The sequence below is a fragment of the Indicator indicator genome, chromosome 14, assembly GCF_027791375.1.
Source record: "Indicator indicator isolate 239-I01 chromosome 14, UM_Iind_1.1, whole genome shotgun sequence".
Taxonomy (NCBI): domain Eukaryota; kingdom Metazoa; phylum Chordata; class Aves; order Piciformes; family Indicatoridae; genus Indicator; species Indicator indicator.
Window position 1 is genome coordinate 17,496,767 of NC_072023.1, and position 15,606 is coordinate 17,512,372.

Genomic DNA, 15,606 nt, shown 5'->3' on the forward strand with positions numbered 1-15,606 from the left:
CTCCCAGTTTTCGTTAGCAAGTTTTCATTCCTGTGACTGCTTTAGCATTTGATCTTGCTTACATAGGAGAACTCTATTTTAGCTGTAACACCAAAACTGATCTCTGCAATTTTATTAATTGTCTGAGTCATTCTAAGAACATCAGGAGCTCTGCAGAAGCTGCACAATGCCTCATAACCACAGAAGCATATCCTCCAATGGTAAAGTCTTCAGGGTACAAACTGTGTTTTTCTCTCTTCTGCTATATTACACTTAGTCATCACAAACTCAGGTGCACCCACAGATAGAAACATGCATGTTTGCACACGAGCTGTTGCCACAGATCTATGCACACAGCTTCTAAATACAGTGTGCACAGACAGCACCTCCCACTGCCCACCCAGACTCATCATTTCATGTCAGGTGTTGACAGAACCAGAGTGGGATTCCTTTGGGTCTGGACAGACCCTCTCTCATGCCCCTCCATTTCCCCATGTCATCTCATTTCTTAAACAGACATCACTCTCCCCACCTCCACTCTCCCTCTCTCTCTCCAGTATTTCTCCACACAATGCAGCATAGCACAATGTCTTTTAGAAATCATACAGCCACTTTCCCTGCTGAGACTGAAACTGCCCCAAGGTCCAGTCATTGCATGACACCACACAAGCAGCAGAGGAGATCTGGATCAACTCTCCTCCAGTTATCTTCGCTCCCATTCCTTCTAAATGCAAGACATTTAATTGGCATTGCAGGCAAGATGAGAATAAAAGCAGCTAAGCTGTTCATCCCCTACCTGAGCAAGGCTCTCTCATCCCCAGCTGGTGAGCGGATGAAGCCTGGCACCCAGCTGCTCTCCCTTCCTTGCACTATCAATTATTCACGGAGATTGCGGTGTCCTCCCTCTCCCTCCTTCCCGCTCCCTTCCGCTGCCCCCCAGCTGCAGATGAATGGATAGCTGGCAGGGCAGCGCTGTCACACTTGAAACTGGAGATCATTGTCGATTCTTCAGCTAGCCCGGCAAGCAGCAGTGCTCTTAAGCAGTCCAGATTGGTCCTAGGGGAAGGGGCCAGACCCTTCAGGTGGAGCATAGGCAGCTTTGTATCAACGTCCCTGCACTTCTCATCCCAGACCTGCAGGGATGACCTTTAAAACTGAGGTTTGTTGTCTGGTTTTGTTTGGGTTCAATTTTTTCCACAGCAAAGCAGATTATTTTAGTCTTTTCAATTCTAATGACAGTTACATAGTGCCAGTGAACTGGGTCGTGTGGATTCATGTGCGTAAATGGGAACAGGAAAGGAAAGTAGCAGACTGGGAAAACCTGGAAAATGCTTATTTCAAACTAACTTAGTCCCACAGCAAAAGCACAGATATTCAAGGTCAGGTTCAACAAGACTTGTAAAAAGTACCTTTCTGACTTTCTTATAGGTCCCTTTCAGGTACTGGAAGGCTGCTCTAAGGTCTCCACAGAGCCTTCTCTTCTCCAGGCTGAACAGCTCCAATTCTCTCACAGCCAGTCTCCACAGGGGAGGTTCTCCAGCCCTCTGATCATCTTCATAGCCTCCTTGGGACCTGCTCCAGCAGTTCCATGTCCCTCTGTTGCGGTGGGCACCAGAACTAGATGCAGTGCTCCAGGTGGGATCTCAGCAGAGCAGAGGGGGAGAATCACAGTATAGTGCTGGGTTTAGTTTTGGGGCCCTCACTACAAGAAAAGACATTGAGGTGCTGGAGCAGGTCCAGAGAAGCTGGTGAAGTGTCTAGTGCAGAAGTCTTCTGAGGAGTGGCTGAGGGAGCTGGGGTGTTCAGCCTGCAGAAAAGGAAGCTGAAGGGAAACCTTCTTGCTCTCAACAACTGCCTGAGAGGAGGTTGGTGCCAGGTGGGAGTTGATCTCTTCTTTCTATTAACAAGTGACAGCATGAGAGGAAATGGCCTGAAGCTGCAGCAGGGGAGGTTTAGGTTGGCTATTAGAAGAAACTTCCTGACTGAAACGGTTCTCAAATACTTGAACAGGCTGCCCAGGGAGGTGGTTGAATTTTTATCTGTGGAGGTATTTAAAAGAGGCAGAGATGTGGTGTTAAGGGACATGGTTTAGCACCAGACTTGTAGAATTAGATAATGGTTAGACCTGATGATCTTAAAGGTCTTTCCCATCCAAACCAATTCCATGATTCTATGATATTGGTTCCCATTATTACTGCTATTCCACATGGAGATAAACTGGCACAGAGAGACTAACCCTCACTGTCATCCAGGGCCAGGGAAATGAGGCAGATGGGAGTCCATCAAGTGCAGTTGCATAAACAGCTTGAGATGCCTGCATACCACACTGACACCAGGACAGTCCCATTTGGATCAGCCAGCTGATCCAGGCAACACCCCGAATGCTAGTGCTGCCGCAATGAAGGGAACTGGAAGTGGGATATGGCAGGACTCCTTTACTTTGCTAGCATCAGTATTTTAAACTGGCCATGAAATTGCACCATCAGTCTCCTGGCAAAGACCCTAGATATGAAATCAGTTTATTTTCCAGCTTTAAGTAAAGTTGCCTGCTAGTAGAACTTGATTATTTGAGAAGTAGTTAATTAATCTATCTGACTACTGTATGAATTGGGAAAGATTTTGGCAGTATAACTCTGGATGGATATTTGTCAACAGGAAAGATCCACATGGAATTACTTGAGAGTTTAGAGATGACTAGAGTGGCCACAATTCAGAAAAGACAAAACACCTCCTGCACAAAAGTGACTCCTATATTCTCACACAGCACAGCAGAAGGACAAGAGGTAACATCCAGGTTGCACCAATGAAAATTTCTGCTCTATGTATGGAAAACCTGAATTTTCCCTCATGGAAGAAATCAGGTTTTCCCCAGTTCTTGGCATGTGTGATAGTACTCTGAGAATCAGAGTTTGTAGCGTCTGCCCTTGAAAACATATCGCAGGTGCTCAACAAGAGCAGATGGGAAACATGAGATGTGAGGCCAGCTCTAAGAGAGGAAGGCACTCCAATAAGCCCACATTTTGCAAACCACAGTGCATTATCAATACAGCAATCATGCCTAGGAGCAAGGGTGTAGTTCCTGGGCTTTACTGCACAAGTAACATCATCATTGGCTTGAACAATTTTAGCAAAGTTTCTTTATGATATTAGTCAGCCTAGGCCTGCAAAAGCAGGAATAGATGGATATGAGAAGCCAGATCAAGTCCAGGAATTACTGTGAAATCAAGGCAGAGATGTGAAAGGATTGCCAGGGTCATGTTAAAATTGATGGACAGGCAGTTTTTTGACAGCAGTCAGGCAAATCATCAGAATGAGGAAAGGCTGAAGAGCACACAGGAGAAGATATGGGAGCTTGCCTGCACTGAGTCAACAACTTTAACAGTTCACATCAACGAGAACAAGACAGATGGAGGGGATTAACAGAAATTCAGACAGCAATCTCACCTGGACAGAAAGACAGGGTGCACATGTGAAGTTTTCGTGCTGTATGTAGCCACAAGATTCCAAACCCACAGAGACTGCTGCAATAATACAGGGCATGGGGAAGAGGGGAGCTCAGGCCTAGAGAGCTGTGGTGCAGGTGAGGACAACAGAGGAATGCCTAGATGGAAATACAATCAGAGAAGTGCACTTCTTTTGCAGGTATAAAGCTGCTCTCAATTTCTCTCTGTCCAGAGATAACCAGGTGGGATTATTCCCCACAAACATCTGCTAGAGGGAGCAGAAGGGGTTATACCATCCCGCAGCAGAAGCAGGTGGCAGGCCCTGTCAGGCTATCTACAGTTGGGGAACCCCGAACAGTAAGACACCATCAGCCCAGACCCCGCTTCCTTTAGCAACAGTCCTGTCCTCTTGGAGGCATCCCGGGAAATGCCGAGGCGGCCGCGGCCCCTCCGAGAGCGGGAGCCGATTAGCATGGACGGCACGACCCGCTGCGAGCAGGCGGCCCCGCACGCCGCTGTGCCCCAGCCCCGTCAGAGAAACCCCACCGACCGATACCTCCAGGCAACAAAGCTCACTTCTAAACACGTTGGCCGGGGTGCTGGAGTTCGTGCTGATAATTTCTTACACCTGACCACCACCTGACGTGTTGTGACGTTGTGCACTTCAGGAAAACATCTATTTTACTCTTTTTTTTTTTTTTTTTTTTTTTTTTGAAGTAGGCTGTGTGGATAGCTCAGTAAAACCTCTGTCCTGTTTCCAAGGCACAACGTGAAAGTCACCCTCCTCTAAAAAATTTGTTCTCCAGGAGACCTGCAATGAACCAAAAAACTTGCTGAAAGTCACAGCTGAAAGGTTTGGAGCAACTGGAAATTAACTGAGATTAGGTGAACCAGACCCAGTCCTCAATCACAAGGACAGGCTCCTTGCTTCCCCTTTCCTTGCTGGGGCTGTTCAGTCTGGAGAAGAGAAGGCTCCGAGGTGACCTTATTATGGCTTTTCAATATCTGAAGGGGGCCTACAAGAAAGCTGGGGAGGGACTTTTTAGGATATCAGGTAGTGACAGGACTAGGGGGAATGGAATAAAGCTGGAGGTGGAGAGGTTCAGGCTGGATGTGAGGAGGAAGTTCTTCACCATGAGAGTGGTGAGAGCCTGGAATGGGTTGTCCAGGGAGGTGGTTGAGGTCCCATCCCTGGAGGTGTTTAAAGCCAGGCTGGATGAGGCTCTGGCCAGCCTGATCTAGTGTGAGGTGTCCCTGCCCATGGCAGGGGGGTTGCAACTAGATGATCCTTGTGGTCCCTTCCAACCCTGACTGATTCTATGATTCCATGATTATCCCTCAAAAGAGTAAGAGCTTACAGGAAGGGCAGGACATTGTCACTTACTTGAATCAGAACAGTAAATAAAAATATGCAGACCATTCACAATTACTCCAGATAATTCCATCTAAAAGCACCTACAAATTATTCCACATTAGGCCACCTGGAAAGTAGCAAAGATGGCTTATGCAGAACATTAGGAGAAGAAACAGTGATCATTTATTTGTTAACCAGTAAGGATCTGTAACAAGGAAGGGCTGGTAAAACAAATGATGCACAACAGCAGAGAACAGCCACTATTGGCTGTGACAAAGACTTGGCATAGATAATGTCTTAGAAAGAGTCACTTCATGATATTCAGTAAGAAAATGTCCATCACTTAGGAGCTATGCAACAATTCTAAATACCCATAAAAACCTATTAATGAAGAATGTGGTAGGTTTTTTGCCTGTGTGGATGGCTAAATATGTGAACATGATACTGCCAAAGAAGCAAAGGAGTCAGCTCTCATCATGAGGGGGTTTTATCTTACCTTCAGATGGCCAAATGTACATCTCAGAGCAGGGACTGAAGTAGAAATTTAGATAGTCTTGATGATGGTCAATGTTGTTGCTGAATAGCTTGATGAGCAGGAGAATCAGGATAAAAGTAGCTCCACTATGTATTGGAAGCTTCATCAATGTCAATATTTGAGGCTTCGTCAATAGCAATGGATCTATGATCAGGTGCACACTGGAAACTTGTGAGACATCTGGGTGTCACACTGCCACGCTTTGTGAGAAGTAAAGGGTCATAGAACAGTGACTCTGACAGAGGCCATTGTCCCTCTTTTTTAAAGAAAACAGACAAAGTTTGGAGAAAGCAGGGAGGAGCAGAGGAGGCAGAAGACATGAATGCATACCTCACCAGTGAGCAATCTGTACCTCATCAATCAGCAGTCCATGCCAGAACTGGATAAAACATGTATGGGACAGCTCACATGCTGTGGAATGATGGCAAGGTAAGAGCTGTGTTATTTTCAGCTCATGTGTCTCACTGCTTTCATAAAGAAACAAAGCAAAGGCTCTTTCACTGCCCCCCGTAAACATCTGTTTGCACAGATTTAACCAGAGTGTTACTCCTGTTTTTCCTGACACTGAACCCTCTCTGGGGTGTGCTGCCTTTATGGCACATGGCTGGAGCAAAGTGCAGTGGAAACCAGTGCTAAAGGTAGCACTGAAACCAAATGTTGCCTTTGAATGGAGAATTTGGAGATCCTTTCCCCCTTTCTATAACTATCTAATAAAGCACAAAAAGGATCACTGTTACAGATCTGGATTTTGAGCAAAACCTGCCTGTATTCAAAATATATTTTTTTTCTTACTTCATTTCTTACCAAATTTTCTACCTCTGGCCTTCCATGCTTCAACTGTTGTTCTGTGACTTTGTCACACTTGCTTTAGACTGTGAGCACCTTATAGGCTGGGAACATGCACCAAGGAGCACATGGGATTGTGTGCTGCAGTTACTCCAAAGCACAAAGCTCTCGGTGAGCAGCACCACTAGCTTTGGCAGACTCCTCCAAAGCACAATGCTCTGGGTGAGCAGCACCACTAGCTCTGGTGGACTCCTCCAAAGCACAGCTCCTCAATAAAACAGTTAAGTGAGCTCTGTCTGGCAATGCCTCCCTATCTCTGACCTCACTATTTACTGAAAGAGTTGGAAGAAAGTGGAACATTATAGGATAGGAACAAAAGAGGAACCTCAAGGAGAGGCACTGTGGGTCTCACCAATGACAGCAAACAATGCCAAATTCCTGCTCAGGCAGCTCTGTTCTGTGGCACTGATTTCAACCTCCTTCTCCTCCTCTCATGCCTACTACTTTTTTGTCCAGCTATTTAATGTTACAGTTTGTTGTACAGTCACTGAATTCCAACCCAAAGAGTCTGTTTATCACTGTTGGGTGATAACACTCAAACATTTAAAATGTGGTTCCTTAGAACCATCACTGAAAGGGAACGGACATCTCCTATTCAACATGGAAAGCCAGAGGTCCCTTCTCCTCTCCCATGGCCATACTGGCCCTTCCTGACATGCTCCATGACTCAACAGAAAACAGCACTTTTTCCCCCCTTTTACATGGCTAGTATTATGCCTTGTTAACAATTCAGAACATGACAAGGAGGGCTCCAATGCATAACAGGTTTGGCAACATAAGCAGCAAGAATGAGTTGCTAGGACCAGGGAGGAAGACAGCGAACAGGATGTGGGAATTACACGTTAACTTTTCTCACTGCATCTCATTTCCCTTGGCCAAAAACTTCCCCTTTTGGAATGGTGAAATTATGTCTGGAGAAGAGGAATGCAAACACTGTTCTATAGCAAACAGCTCAGCATATGCAGGTATTATTTTCTCTTATTTCCAGAAACACCTGGTACTGTCTAGGATGACAGCAAATTATATCCCTGTGTTCTCTCACTGATTCCTTAATTTAATCTTGCAATTACTTCTTTCTGCCCACTTGCCCTGTACACACTAGGTATTCCACTTGATTCTTTCACCATATTCTGTCAAGTAAGATCTTAACTGCCCTCCTTCTCCTTTCGTCACAGCCAAGTTCTCTCCCTCACTGATCCCCACTGAGCTCTCAATTAGCATACAGGGAAAAGTCACTGCAGTGTTCCATTTAGTAGCATTACAGACAGGGCAGAACCCTTTGTGAGTGCAGCCTGTCCATCTACATCCTGCATACAGCAGCATCTGATTTTTATCCATGGGAGTACAGCAATGTACAGAGATTCTACACCAGCATGCAGAAAGTCCTCCAATAAATAGTAAATAATACAGGCCAGACTAGATTTTGTCATTAAACTAAAGCAGCTGCAGAAAGTTTTACCCATGCTGATGAAACCTCACAGTCTTAAAGCCCCTGCTAGAAGAAGGACTCTGAATAAAGAGACAAGAAAGTTTCTAGCCTTCACTTTTTTTTTTTTTTTTTTGTCAGAGGAAAAGCAAAACACATGCCATAACTCAATGTAAAAGGCTGTTACAGGAGATAAACAACCTTGTCTATGATAGTATTGGTGAATCCTTTCCTGTCCTGGCAGAAGAGTAGGTGCTGCTTTGTTAAATACTTCAGAACATCAGATGTCCAGGCAGCCCTGGAAGCTATTAATTTTGCCCAACATAACAAGTGTCTCAGACTCCAGACCTCTAGATTTATGCTTTTCAGGTATTCCTGAGACAGCTCAGGAACTGGTAGCAGCAGTAGAAGCTCTCCTTGCAATATCAGTCCTTCTGTAACCAGATCTCAGCCATGACTGACCGAGCAAAGCCATTGCAGGTAGAAGACAGCCATGACAAAAGCCTCTCCACACACAATGACTTCCAGAGACCATCCTGTAAGAACTGGAATCATCTGGCAGACAAAAGAGCCAGCTGCTGAGGAATGCGTGAGCACTCAGCTATGGCAGGTCAGGCACCTCTGCATTTCTCACAGTTACACATTTGTTTGGACATCCAAGCACAGGCACAACTTCCTCAGGGTTTTGCTTTCTCCTCCTCAAGACATCAGTTCACAGCTGCCCCATATCCTCTGCAAATACAACACAGTCATGCTCCTGAACAGAGAAACCAAAGTTATACTCCAGAAATGTCACTAGGCAGAACCTGGGAGATAAAAGGAAAGGTAGACAAGACAGGTTGAGGTGGTTCAGTAGTACTTTGCCCCTAGTATTTTCTCAGGCTCTCAGAAATTGCTTCAGGATAAGGTTCTGGGAAAGAACAGACTCGGTGATTAGAGAGAGAATAATCTTGCCATGGTAGGTATGTCACTGGCCCTTGGGAGCAAAGCAGGCTTCTCTGCATACCGAGCTGATAAGTGAGCTTACTGTAGGTACTGAGTTAATTAGTAGCAGCCTGGGCAGGCGGTAGATAGTGAGATGAAACAGGGGAAAGGTGAAATGCTTCTTAGAGACTAAATGAAGAAAGAAAATTAACAGTGAGATACTGGAAGAAAGAAGTTTGGTGGTTTGGTTTTTTTGTTTTTGTTTTTAAATCTGTCTTCCTAACTAATGAAATCTGCTGTTAAATGAAGTCTGGTCCCCACAGAACAACTGAAAATACACAACAGAAAGATTTCCATAAAAAAAAGGTCTCTATTGCACCTGAAAGAGAGACAGTTTAGGAAGGCAGGATAATTTTTTGTTTCACAGACACTGCTTAGTAATACTTCTCTGGCCTTCTCCAAGCCTCTCTGCTTTTCTAAATCTTGTCATTACCCAAGAACTTTTCTGCACCTAGGATAGAGTACCATCAGGCATAAGTATAAACTGGGAGAGGAGTGGCTGGAGGGCAGCCCTGCAGGCAGGGATCTGGGGGAATGGTTGACAGCAGGGTCAGTAGGAGTCAGCAGTGTGCTCCAGCACTGCAAACCACAGTCTGGGGTGCATACACAGTATAACCAGGTTAAAAGAGGTGACTATCCTGCTGTATACAGCACTGATGTCAACCTCACCTCACTGTGTGCAGCTCTGGGCCTCACGATTTAAGAAGGCTGTGAAAGTCCTTGAATGTATCCAGAGGAGGGCAACAAAGCTGGTGACGTGTCTGGAAGGAATGTCTAGTAAGGAGCAGCTGAGGATTTTGCGCTTGTCTGGTTTGGAGAAAAGGAGGCTGAGGGGCACCTCATTGATCTCTGTACCTTCTTGAGGAGGGAAAGTGGAGAAGTGCTGATCTCTTCTCACTTCCATTCAGTGACATGATGTGTGGGAATGGTTGAATGCGGTGCAAGGGGAGGTTTAGACTGGACATTAGACAATCATTTCTTTACCAAGAGGGAGATCAAACACTGGACTTCCTAGAGATGTGCTCAGTGCCCTGTGTCCGTAAGTGTTCTCCAATTGAAATATTCTGTTCTATTCTATTCTATCCTAATTTTCAGACACACAACAAAGATTCAGATGATGACAGACCTCTGTAGTAATTCAGTACCTGTTCTTTTGCTTATTAGTACTCCTCATTCCCAGATCCATCAGGGAGCAGAAAGATTTTAGCTCAGCCCTCTGTGAAATTATAATTCATTGCCTCCTTTTTCCTCTTGTTTGAAAAATCAAAGAGGGCATAAAACAACATGTGATGAGCAGCACCCAATCAGGACAGACAAACATACAGATTTACATTTTACAGAACTCATAAAGAGGTTTCTGTGTGCCATGTGATGTGGGCTGAGCCAGCAGCCCTTCCTGCTCTGTGAGGCAGAGATCAGGACTCCAGTGCTATGCGGGCAGGACATACATTTCAGGGCAGTTTCTCTTGTTCAAGTAAAGCAGACCAAAACCAGGTAAGCACTCCCCCACTGCTTACTCCGCCCTCCTTCCCAACGAGTTTCCTGCTTTTGTGGGACAGCCCTAGAAGAGCTGACAAAAGGTAGAAGGTGTGTGATCATCTAGAAACTGCTTTGGATTCAGAACCTGGAGAAATGAGGCTCTAGTTTCCCACACAGAACTTGTACAATGGGATCTTCCCATCATTTGCTACCTTCCTGTACTCATGGTTCCTGGCTTTTAATTTCCAAAGAAATCTCTGTCCCCTTTCTGCAAGAAAACTCAAAAGGAGGAGGGGAGAGTTTTTACTGGTGTCCCATCCTCAGGTCAGAAGGGAAAGGAGCAGCAACAAAAGAGCTCACATGTACTTCCTTGTGATGAAGAAAGAAGTTGAAACATGACTGCTTCTGCCTCCCAAGAGCTCTCTCTGGTAAGTGTGTGCTGCTAAAGAACTTGTGTGTGTGTTTAGCTGGGTTTGCTGTAGGAAGTGTGCACACTGGGCACAGGTGTATTTGTCTGGAGATGTTTAGGCCTTTTTCCTTCAGAGGGGTTTAACCAAAGCAGTGGGATATATGTAGGTCAAGACAACACATGTATCATGACTCCTTAACTGTGGTGCTCTGGAATAGCACAGATCCCTGGTATTCCTTCAATATCACCTGCACACAGTGGCAACTGCTGTCTCTTTCACAGAGATGGGATCTGGAATGGGGTACAGGAGGGGCTCTGGTGTTTGAGAATGGTGCAAAGCAGCACATCAGCAGAAAAAGAACTGAGGATATGGGCAAATATTCAAGCACAGCCTAGCTGTATATAGAACCTTAAGTAACATTGCTGCTATAATGCTACAATGAAGTGAGGTGATGAATTTGCTGGGGCAGACAGCCACATTAATAAGGCTACTCTTCTTCTGGGATCTGAACTAGTATCTGAATATTCATTATGCACAAATCTCCTGGAAATAACCTTTAAAGTTATTCCACATTTTGCTTCCATACTAACCTCAAATCTGCCACCTAGACTGCTCTAAGTTCTGTTAAGGAGCTAGACGTTTTTAGGTAAGCCTGGCAATAAGTGTTGATGCTCTGTTTATGTATTTCATGTCTTGCACCTGTGTGTCCAAGCATTCCCATTATTCAGTAGGCATTCCCATGGGAAGTTCTAGTACATTTACATGCATTCAGGCACAGATTTCCTAGTCATGGCTTATGTGCAGGTGTGTTCTCCTGATGGCATATGCTCAGGCATGTGTGTTCCTCTTTTGGTCATGACACTGGTAATGTCTTTGTTTCTATAGTCATCTTTCATGCTGAAAAATCAATTCTGTCTTCCACAGACATTTGTCCCCTTAGCTGCTCATCTGTGCTGTGTCTGCTCCCACCACCTCTACAGCCATGTGGTTAGAAACCCACTGCAAGAACATTCGCCAAGCCTTGTTGCTTCTTTTCACTGCTGCTCTTCTCATTGGGGTCACCATGCTGGCTGTCTCATCTAACATCAACCCAGTAGGCTATTTCTTCCTAGGAGCAGGGGGAGTGTGCCTGATGGGCTATTTACTCAGCGTGTTTGTCGACTGCTACCTGAGGAATAGGCACCGACGTGACTCAAACGAGATAACTCCAAGCAGGCAGAGCCAAGCAGGGTAAGCAGTAACCTGGTCCTTCTTCTCCTCACTCATGGCCATTTTACACATCATTTTGCTGCCCTTTCCCTAGGGAACCAAATACATCCTCCATTTCAGAAGACAGAAGTTCTTTTTCAATTTCTTCCTTACCTTTTCAGGTGAAGGTTGTAAATGCCTACGCCACACGTCCCATATCTTGTCGTCTTTCCCCCGGGAACGAATCCACTAATATTTTCCAAGGTTAAACAGATCCAGGCTGAGTTTTATTTTTTTGTTGAGTAACTGAGTCTTGCCAAACAATGACTCAGACAAGGAAAAAAAAAATGCTGAAGCAATACCAAATCTTAGCTGCGTTTCGTTACATAAACCTTATCTCCAGAGCAACCATTCCTCAGCAAACTTTGAAAAAGGAATGTGCAGCTGGGTGTGTTTCCAGTCCTAAAACCCCAGCCTGACACTAACAAACCCTGATTGTGATAGCCCCTCAATACTCCCACATCTTCTTGGCTTTGTGTACATTACCAGGTTCTCTGCTCACCTATTTTAACCCCAATTTGCCTGCTGCAGTTGAAGAGTTTAACTTTGTTTCTTTGCTTCCTTGTCTGTATAATCCAGATAATCATTACCCACATGTGTAAATGACTCGACACTCTCAAATACAGGGTTTAAAGTGGAGAAAAAACCCAACATTATTTTGTGTTTATTTTTAGAAAGAGTACACAAAGAGAAGTCTGTACTGGGCTTCGCTAGCCTGAGGGCATACTAGAAGAAAATTACCTGTTTACTGAAAAAAAATTACATAAAAGCAAAGATGTTTCTGAAGTAACATTTTTCTCTGCAGATAGTATTTTTAACACAGAATAATTAGTCCTTGTTTAAACTAGATGAAAAGACTTCATTTTCTCTGCTTAAAGACAGATGAACATTGAGCATTAACAAAGCGAGGTCCTGGTTTGTTCCAATATAAAACGAGTAATTAGTAATTCTTAAGAATTAATTTTAGATAATTAAGCCTGTCATCTAATTAAGCCTGTGTGTGGGTTTCTTCACTTACTCTGGGAGTTGGAGGGAAATGTTCAGATGGACCTTTCTCTGGACCAGGAAGCAAGATACTCAGTTGGCTGGACAAGTGACCTGATCCAGTGGTGGAATATCACACAGAGGAATGCTGCATGAGATATCCTCTCTTAGACCATCTATTCCCCCCTGTACTCAGCACTGGTCAAGCCACATCTTGAGTACTGGGTTCAGTTTTGGGGCCTTAACTACAAGAAGGACTTTGAGGTGCTGGAGTAGGTCCAGAGAAGGGCAAGGAAGCTGGTGAAGGGTCTGGAGAACAGGTCTGGTGAGGAGTGGCTGAGAGAATCAGGGTTGTTTAGTATGGAGAAAAGGAGGCTGAGGGGAGACCTCGTTGCTCTCTACAACTCCTTGAAAGGAGGTTGTAGTGAAGTGGGTGTTGGTCTCCCTAGTAATGAACAATAGGACAAGAGGAAATGGCCTCAAGGTGATGTTTAGATTAGATATTAGAAAAAACTTCTTCATTGAAAAGGTTCTCAAAGCCTGTAACAGGCTGCTCAGGGAGATGGCTGCATTCCCATCCCTGGAGGTGTTTAAAGAGGCAGAGATGTGGTGCTGAAGGTTTAAGTAGAGTAAGAGAATGGTTGGACTCAATGATCTTAAAGGTCTTTCCCAACCAAAATGATTCTGTGATTCTATGACTGATTGTGGTACATCATTTGAACTAGCCTGCCTCTCCTGAACTGTGCAGTGAAATAATCAATCTAACTGCTGTTCCTCTTCATGGACAGGGTGAATGCTACCTATGAAGTGCCCCCCTATGAGGAGGTGATGACCATGTCAGCTCCAGCAATATGGACAATTGCATCCAATCCAGGCTCAGTGCCCTCACCACTGAATGAGCCTCCTCCTTACAACGTAGTTATGGAATCATCTGCTCAGGAAGAGATTACAGTGGAGGGTCTGAGGTTGTCAGTGGCAGCAGACCCCAGGCGTTCCTCTGAGCCAGCCACAGGCTCCAGGGCACAGTCACAGCTGGCACTGCCCCCGAGGTGGCAGCGCTTTGTTTCGGACATCCATGAAGTGAAAGGGATTGAAGACAGATTTGAGCCACTGGAGCCACTCACTCCACCACCTGCTTATGAGACTGCCATCAATGATGAAGTGTTTGAAGATGCTTTCCAGCCCGCTGTATTATGATTAATTGCACCTTCCATGAATACAGAGCCAAATCCTCACCCCAGCACACGATGTTCCTACAAGGAAGGTGAAAGAGCTGAGATTTTTTACACCTCAAACTGTAGAGGTTCATCTCACCACTCTTTGAACCACAGCTGAAACAGATTCTGATGTCACTAGAATCTTTTTGCACAAGCTATCAATCAGCGCAATACCACATTACTTTCTTTTGACAGATGCATAAAACCACTGTGAGGAAAGGTGTGTTACATACAGCAACAACTCTCAGAGGGGGAGAAGAGTGAATCATGAGAAGAGACAAGGTTGCCAGAGGACGTCCGCAGAAGACTATAGGATGCAGCCAGGAGAAGCTGCCTGAGAAAGGGAAGGAATAGAAACAGCACTAGCGAGTGCTGCTTGTGATGTTACAGACAGCAGTACTGCTGAGAGCTGTGCAGTCATAAGCCACCCTAAAACCCCTGCTGAGAGACAGAGGCTATAGTTCCCTGAGTTGGTGTTTTGCAGCAACAAAAACTTCTGGCCTGTACTGTTTGTTGTTATACTTGCTCCACATCCTCCCGTCTGCTGCACTTGGTCCACCTTCTCAGCTGTGCTACACTGGAATGTGGCTGAGGGAAGGGTGGCTGTCTTCATCTGGAAGCTGGTACAAGTTGATACCTGTCACTTGAGGTTGAAAAGCTGATGGCAAGCATGGCACCATGAAATTACTTGTGTTTTTCACGAGGTTCTCATTCCACACAGCCTGCAGAGGTGGACAAGAGAGAGGCAACAGCAGTTTTCCTCCTGCAAGAGGGGCCAGAAACAGGACACATACACACAGGTATCCTGTGCCTGGAACACCCAGTTCTGCAGCTCTACAGGAGGGTGTAATTCTCTGCTGTACTACAGCCCCAGACAGGGGGCTTACAGCTCTACAGGAACGTGTATTTCTCTGCTATAACACAGCCCCAAACAGGTGGTTGGAAATACTTCATTGTATCACAGCAAGCATTTGCACTGAAAGATCAATGCTCAAGCTCTCCCTAAGGATGCTGTGTGCAGAGGCTTCTCTCTGAGCTCTGCAAAGAACCAGTCTGTCTGCTGAGGCCACAGCTTGCAGTGAAGAATACCTGAGAGGAGCAGAAACCTGCAGTCTTCATTGAGAGACCTCTAGGCTGAAGCCAGGTTCTAGCTTGCACTGCTAAGTAATCCTGTGTGGGTGAGTTAAACTGAACCGAATATTCTGCAGTGTTAAAGTGGTCTGCAGTATGCAGAGAGCTTCATGTCTGGTGGATTTAAAAATAAAGAAATCAAAGACAGACAATAGTCTGAATGTCCTTATCTCCTTGCTTCATTAAGAAGAGCAGTGACTATCACAGCCTTGTCTCATACATTTGCATCATCTTGAATTCACAAGGAACCATCAAAACATAGCTTAGAAACAAATCAATTATTTCCTGTTGATTCTTTAGAGCTCTGAGAAAAAAAAAGGCCTTTAATGTTATTTATGGAGACCCATTAAAAATATCTATTGGCATTGCTGGTTTTTCCTCCTCAAATACTCCACAAGGCGATGCTTTTGCTTACATTTTGGTTATTTCATAATCTTGACTTAGAAAAAGGAGAGGAGCTCTAAATCTACAGCTGAATCACTTCAATATTAATGATGAAGGCGCTAGGATACCTCTACCATAAAAATATTACGAGATAAATTTGCTGATAGAGGCAGTGTGGTTTAAAAG

General features: G+C 44.9%; 1 protein-coding gene across 1 annotated transcript; it reads left to right on the plus strand.

Moving 5' to 3' along the window:
• Window positions 1–11,438: 11,438 nt before the first annotated feature.
• Window positions 11,439–13,885, plus strand: TMEM139 (transmembrane protein 139). The gene is made up of 2 exons (XM_054387052.1): window positions 11,439–11,686; window positions 13,477–13,885. The coding sequence occupies exons 1-2, from the start codon at window positions 11,439–11,441 to the stop codon at window positions 13,883–13,885; spliced, it is 657 nt and encodes a 218-aa protein (XP_054243027.1).
• The last annotated feature ends 1,721 nt before the right edge of the window (window positions 13,886–15,606 follow it).

Excerpts from the sequence above, each read along its gene's own strand:
- TMEM139 (XM_054387052.1), top strand. The coding sequence starts at position 11,439 with ATGTGGTTAGAAACCCACTGCAAGAACATTCGCCAAGCCTTGTTGCTT. Across the intron at positions 11,687-13,476 it reads AGCAGGCAGAGCCAAGCAGG|GGTGAATGCTACCTATGAAG; the intron begins GTAAGCAGTAAC and ends CTTCATGGACAG.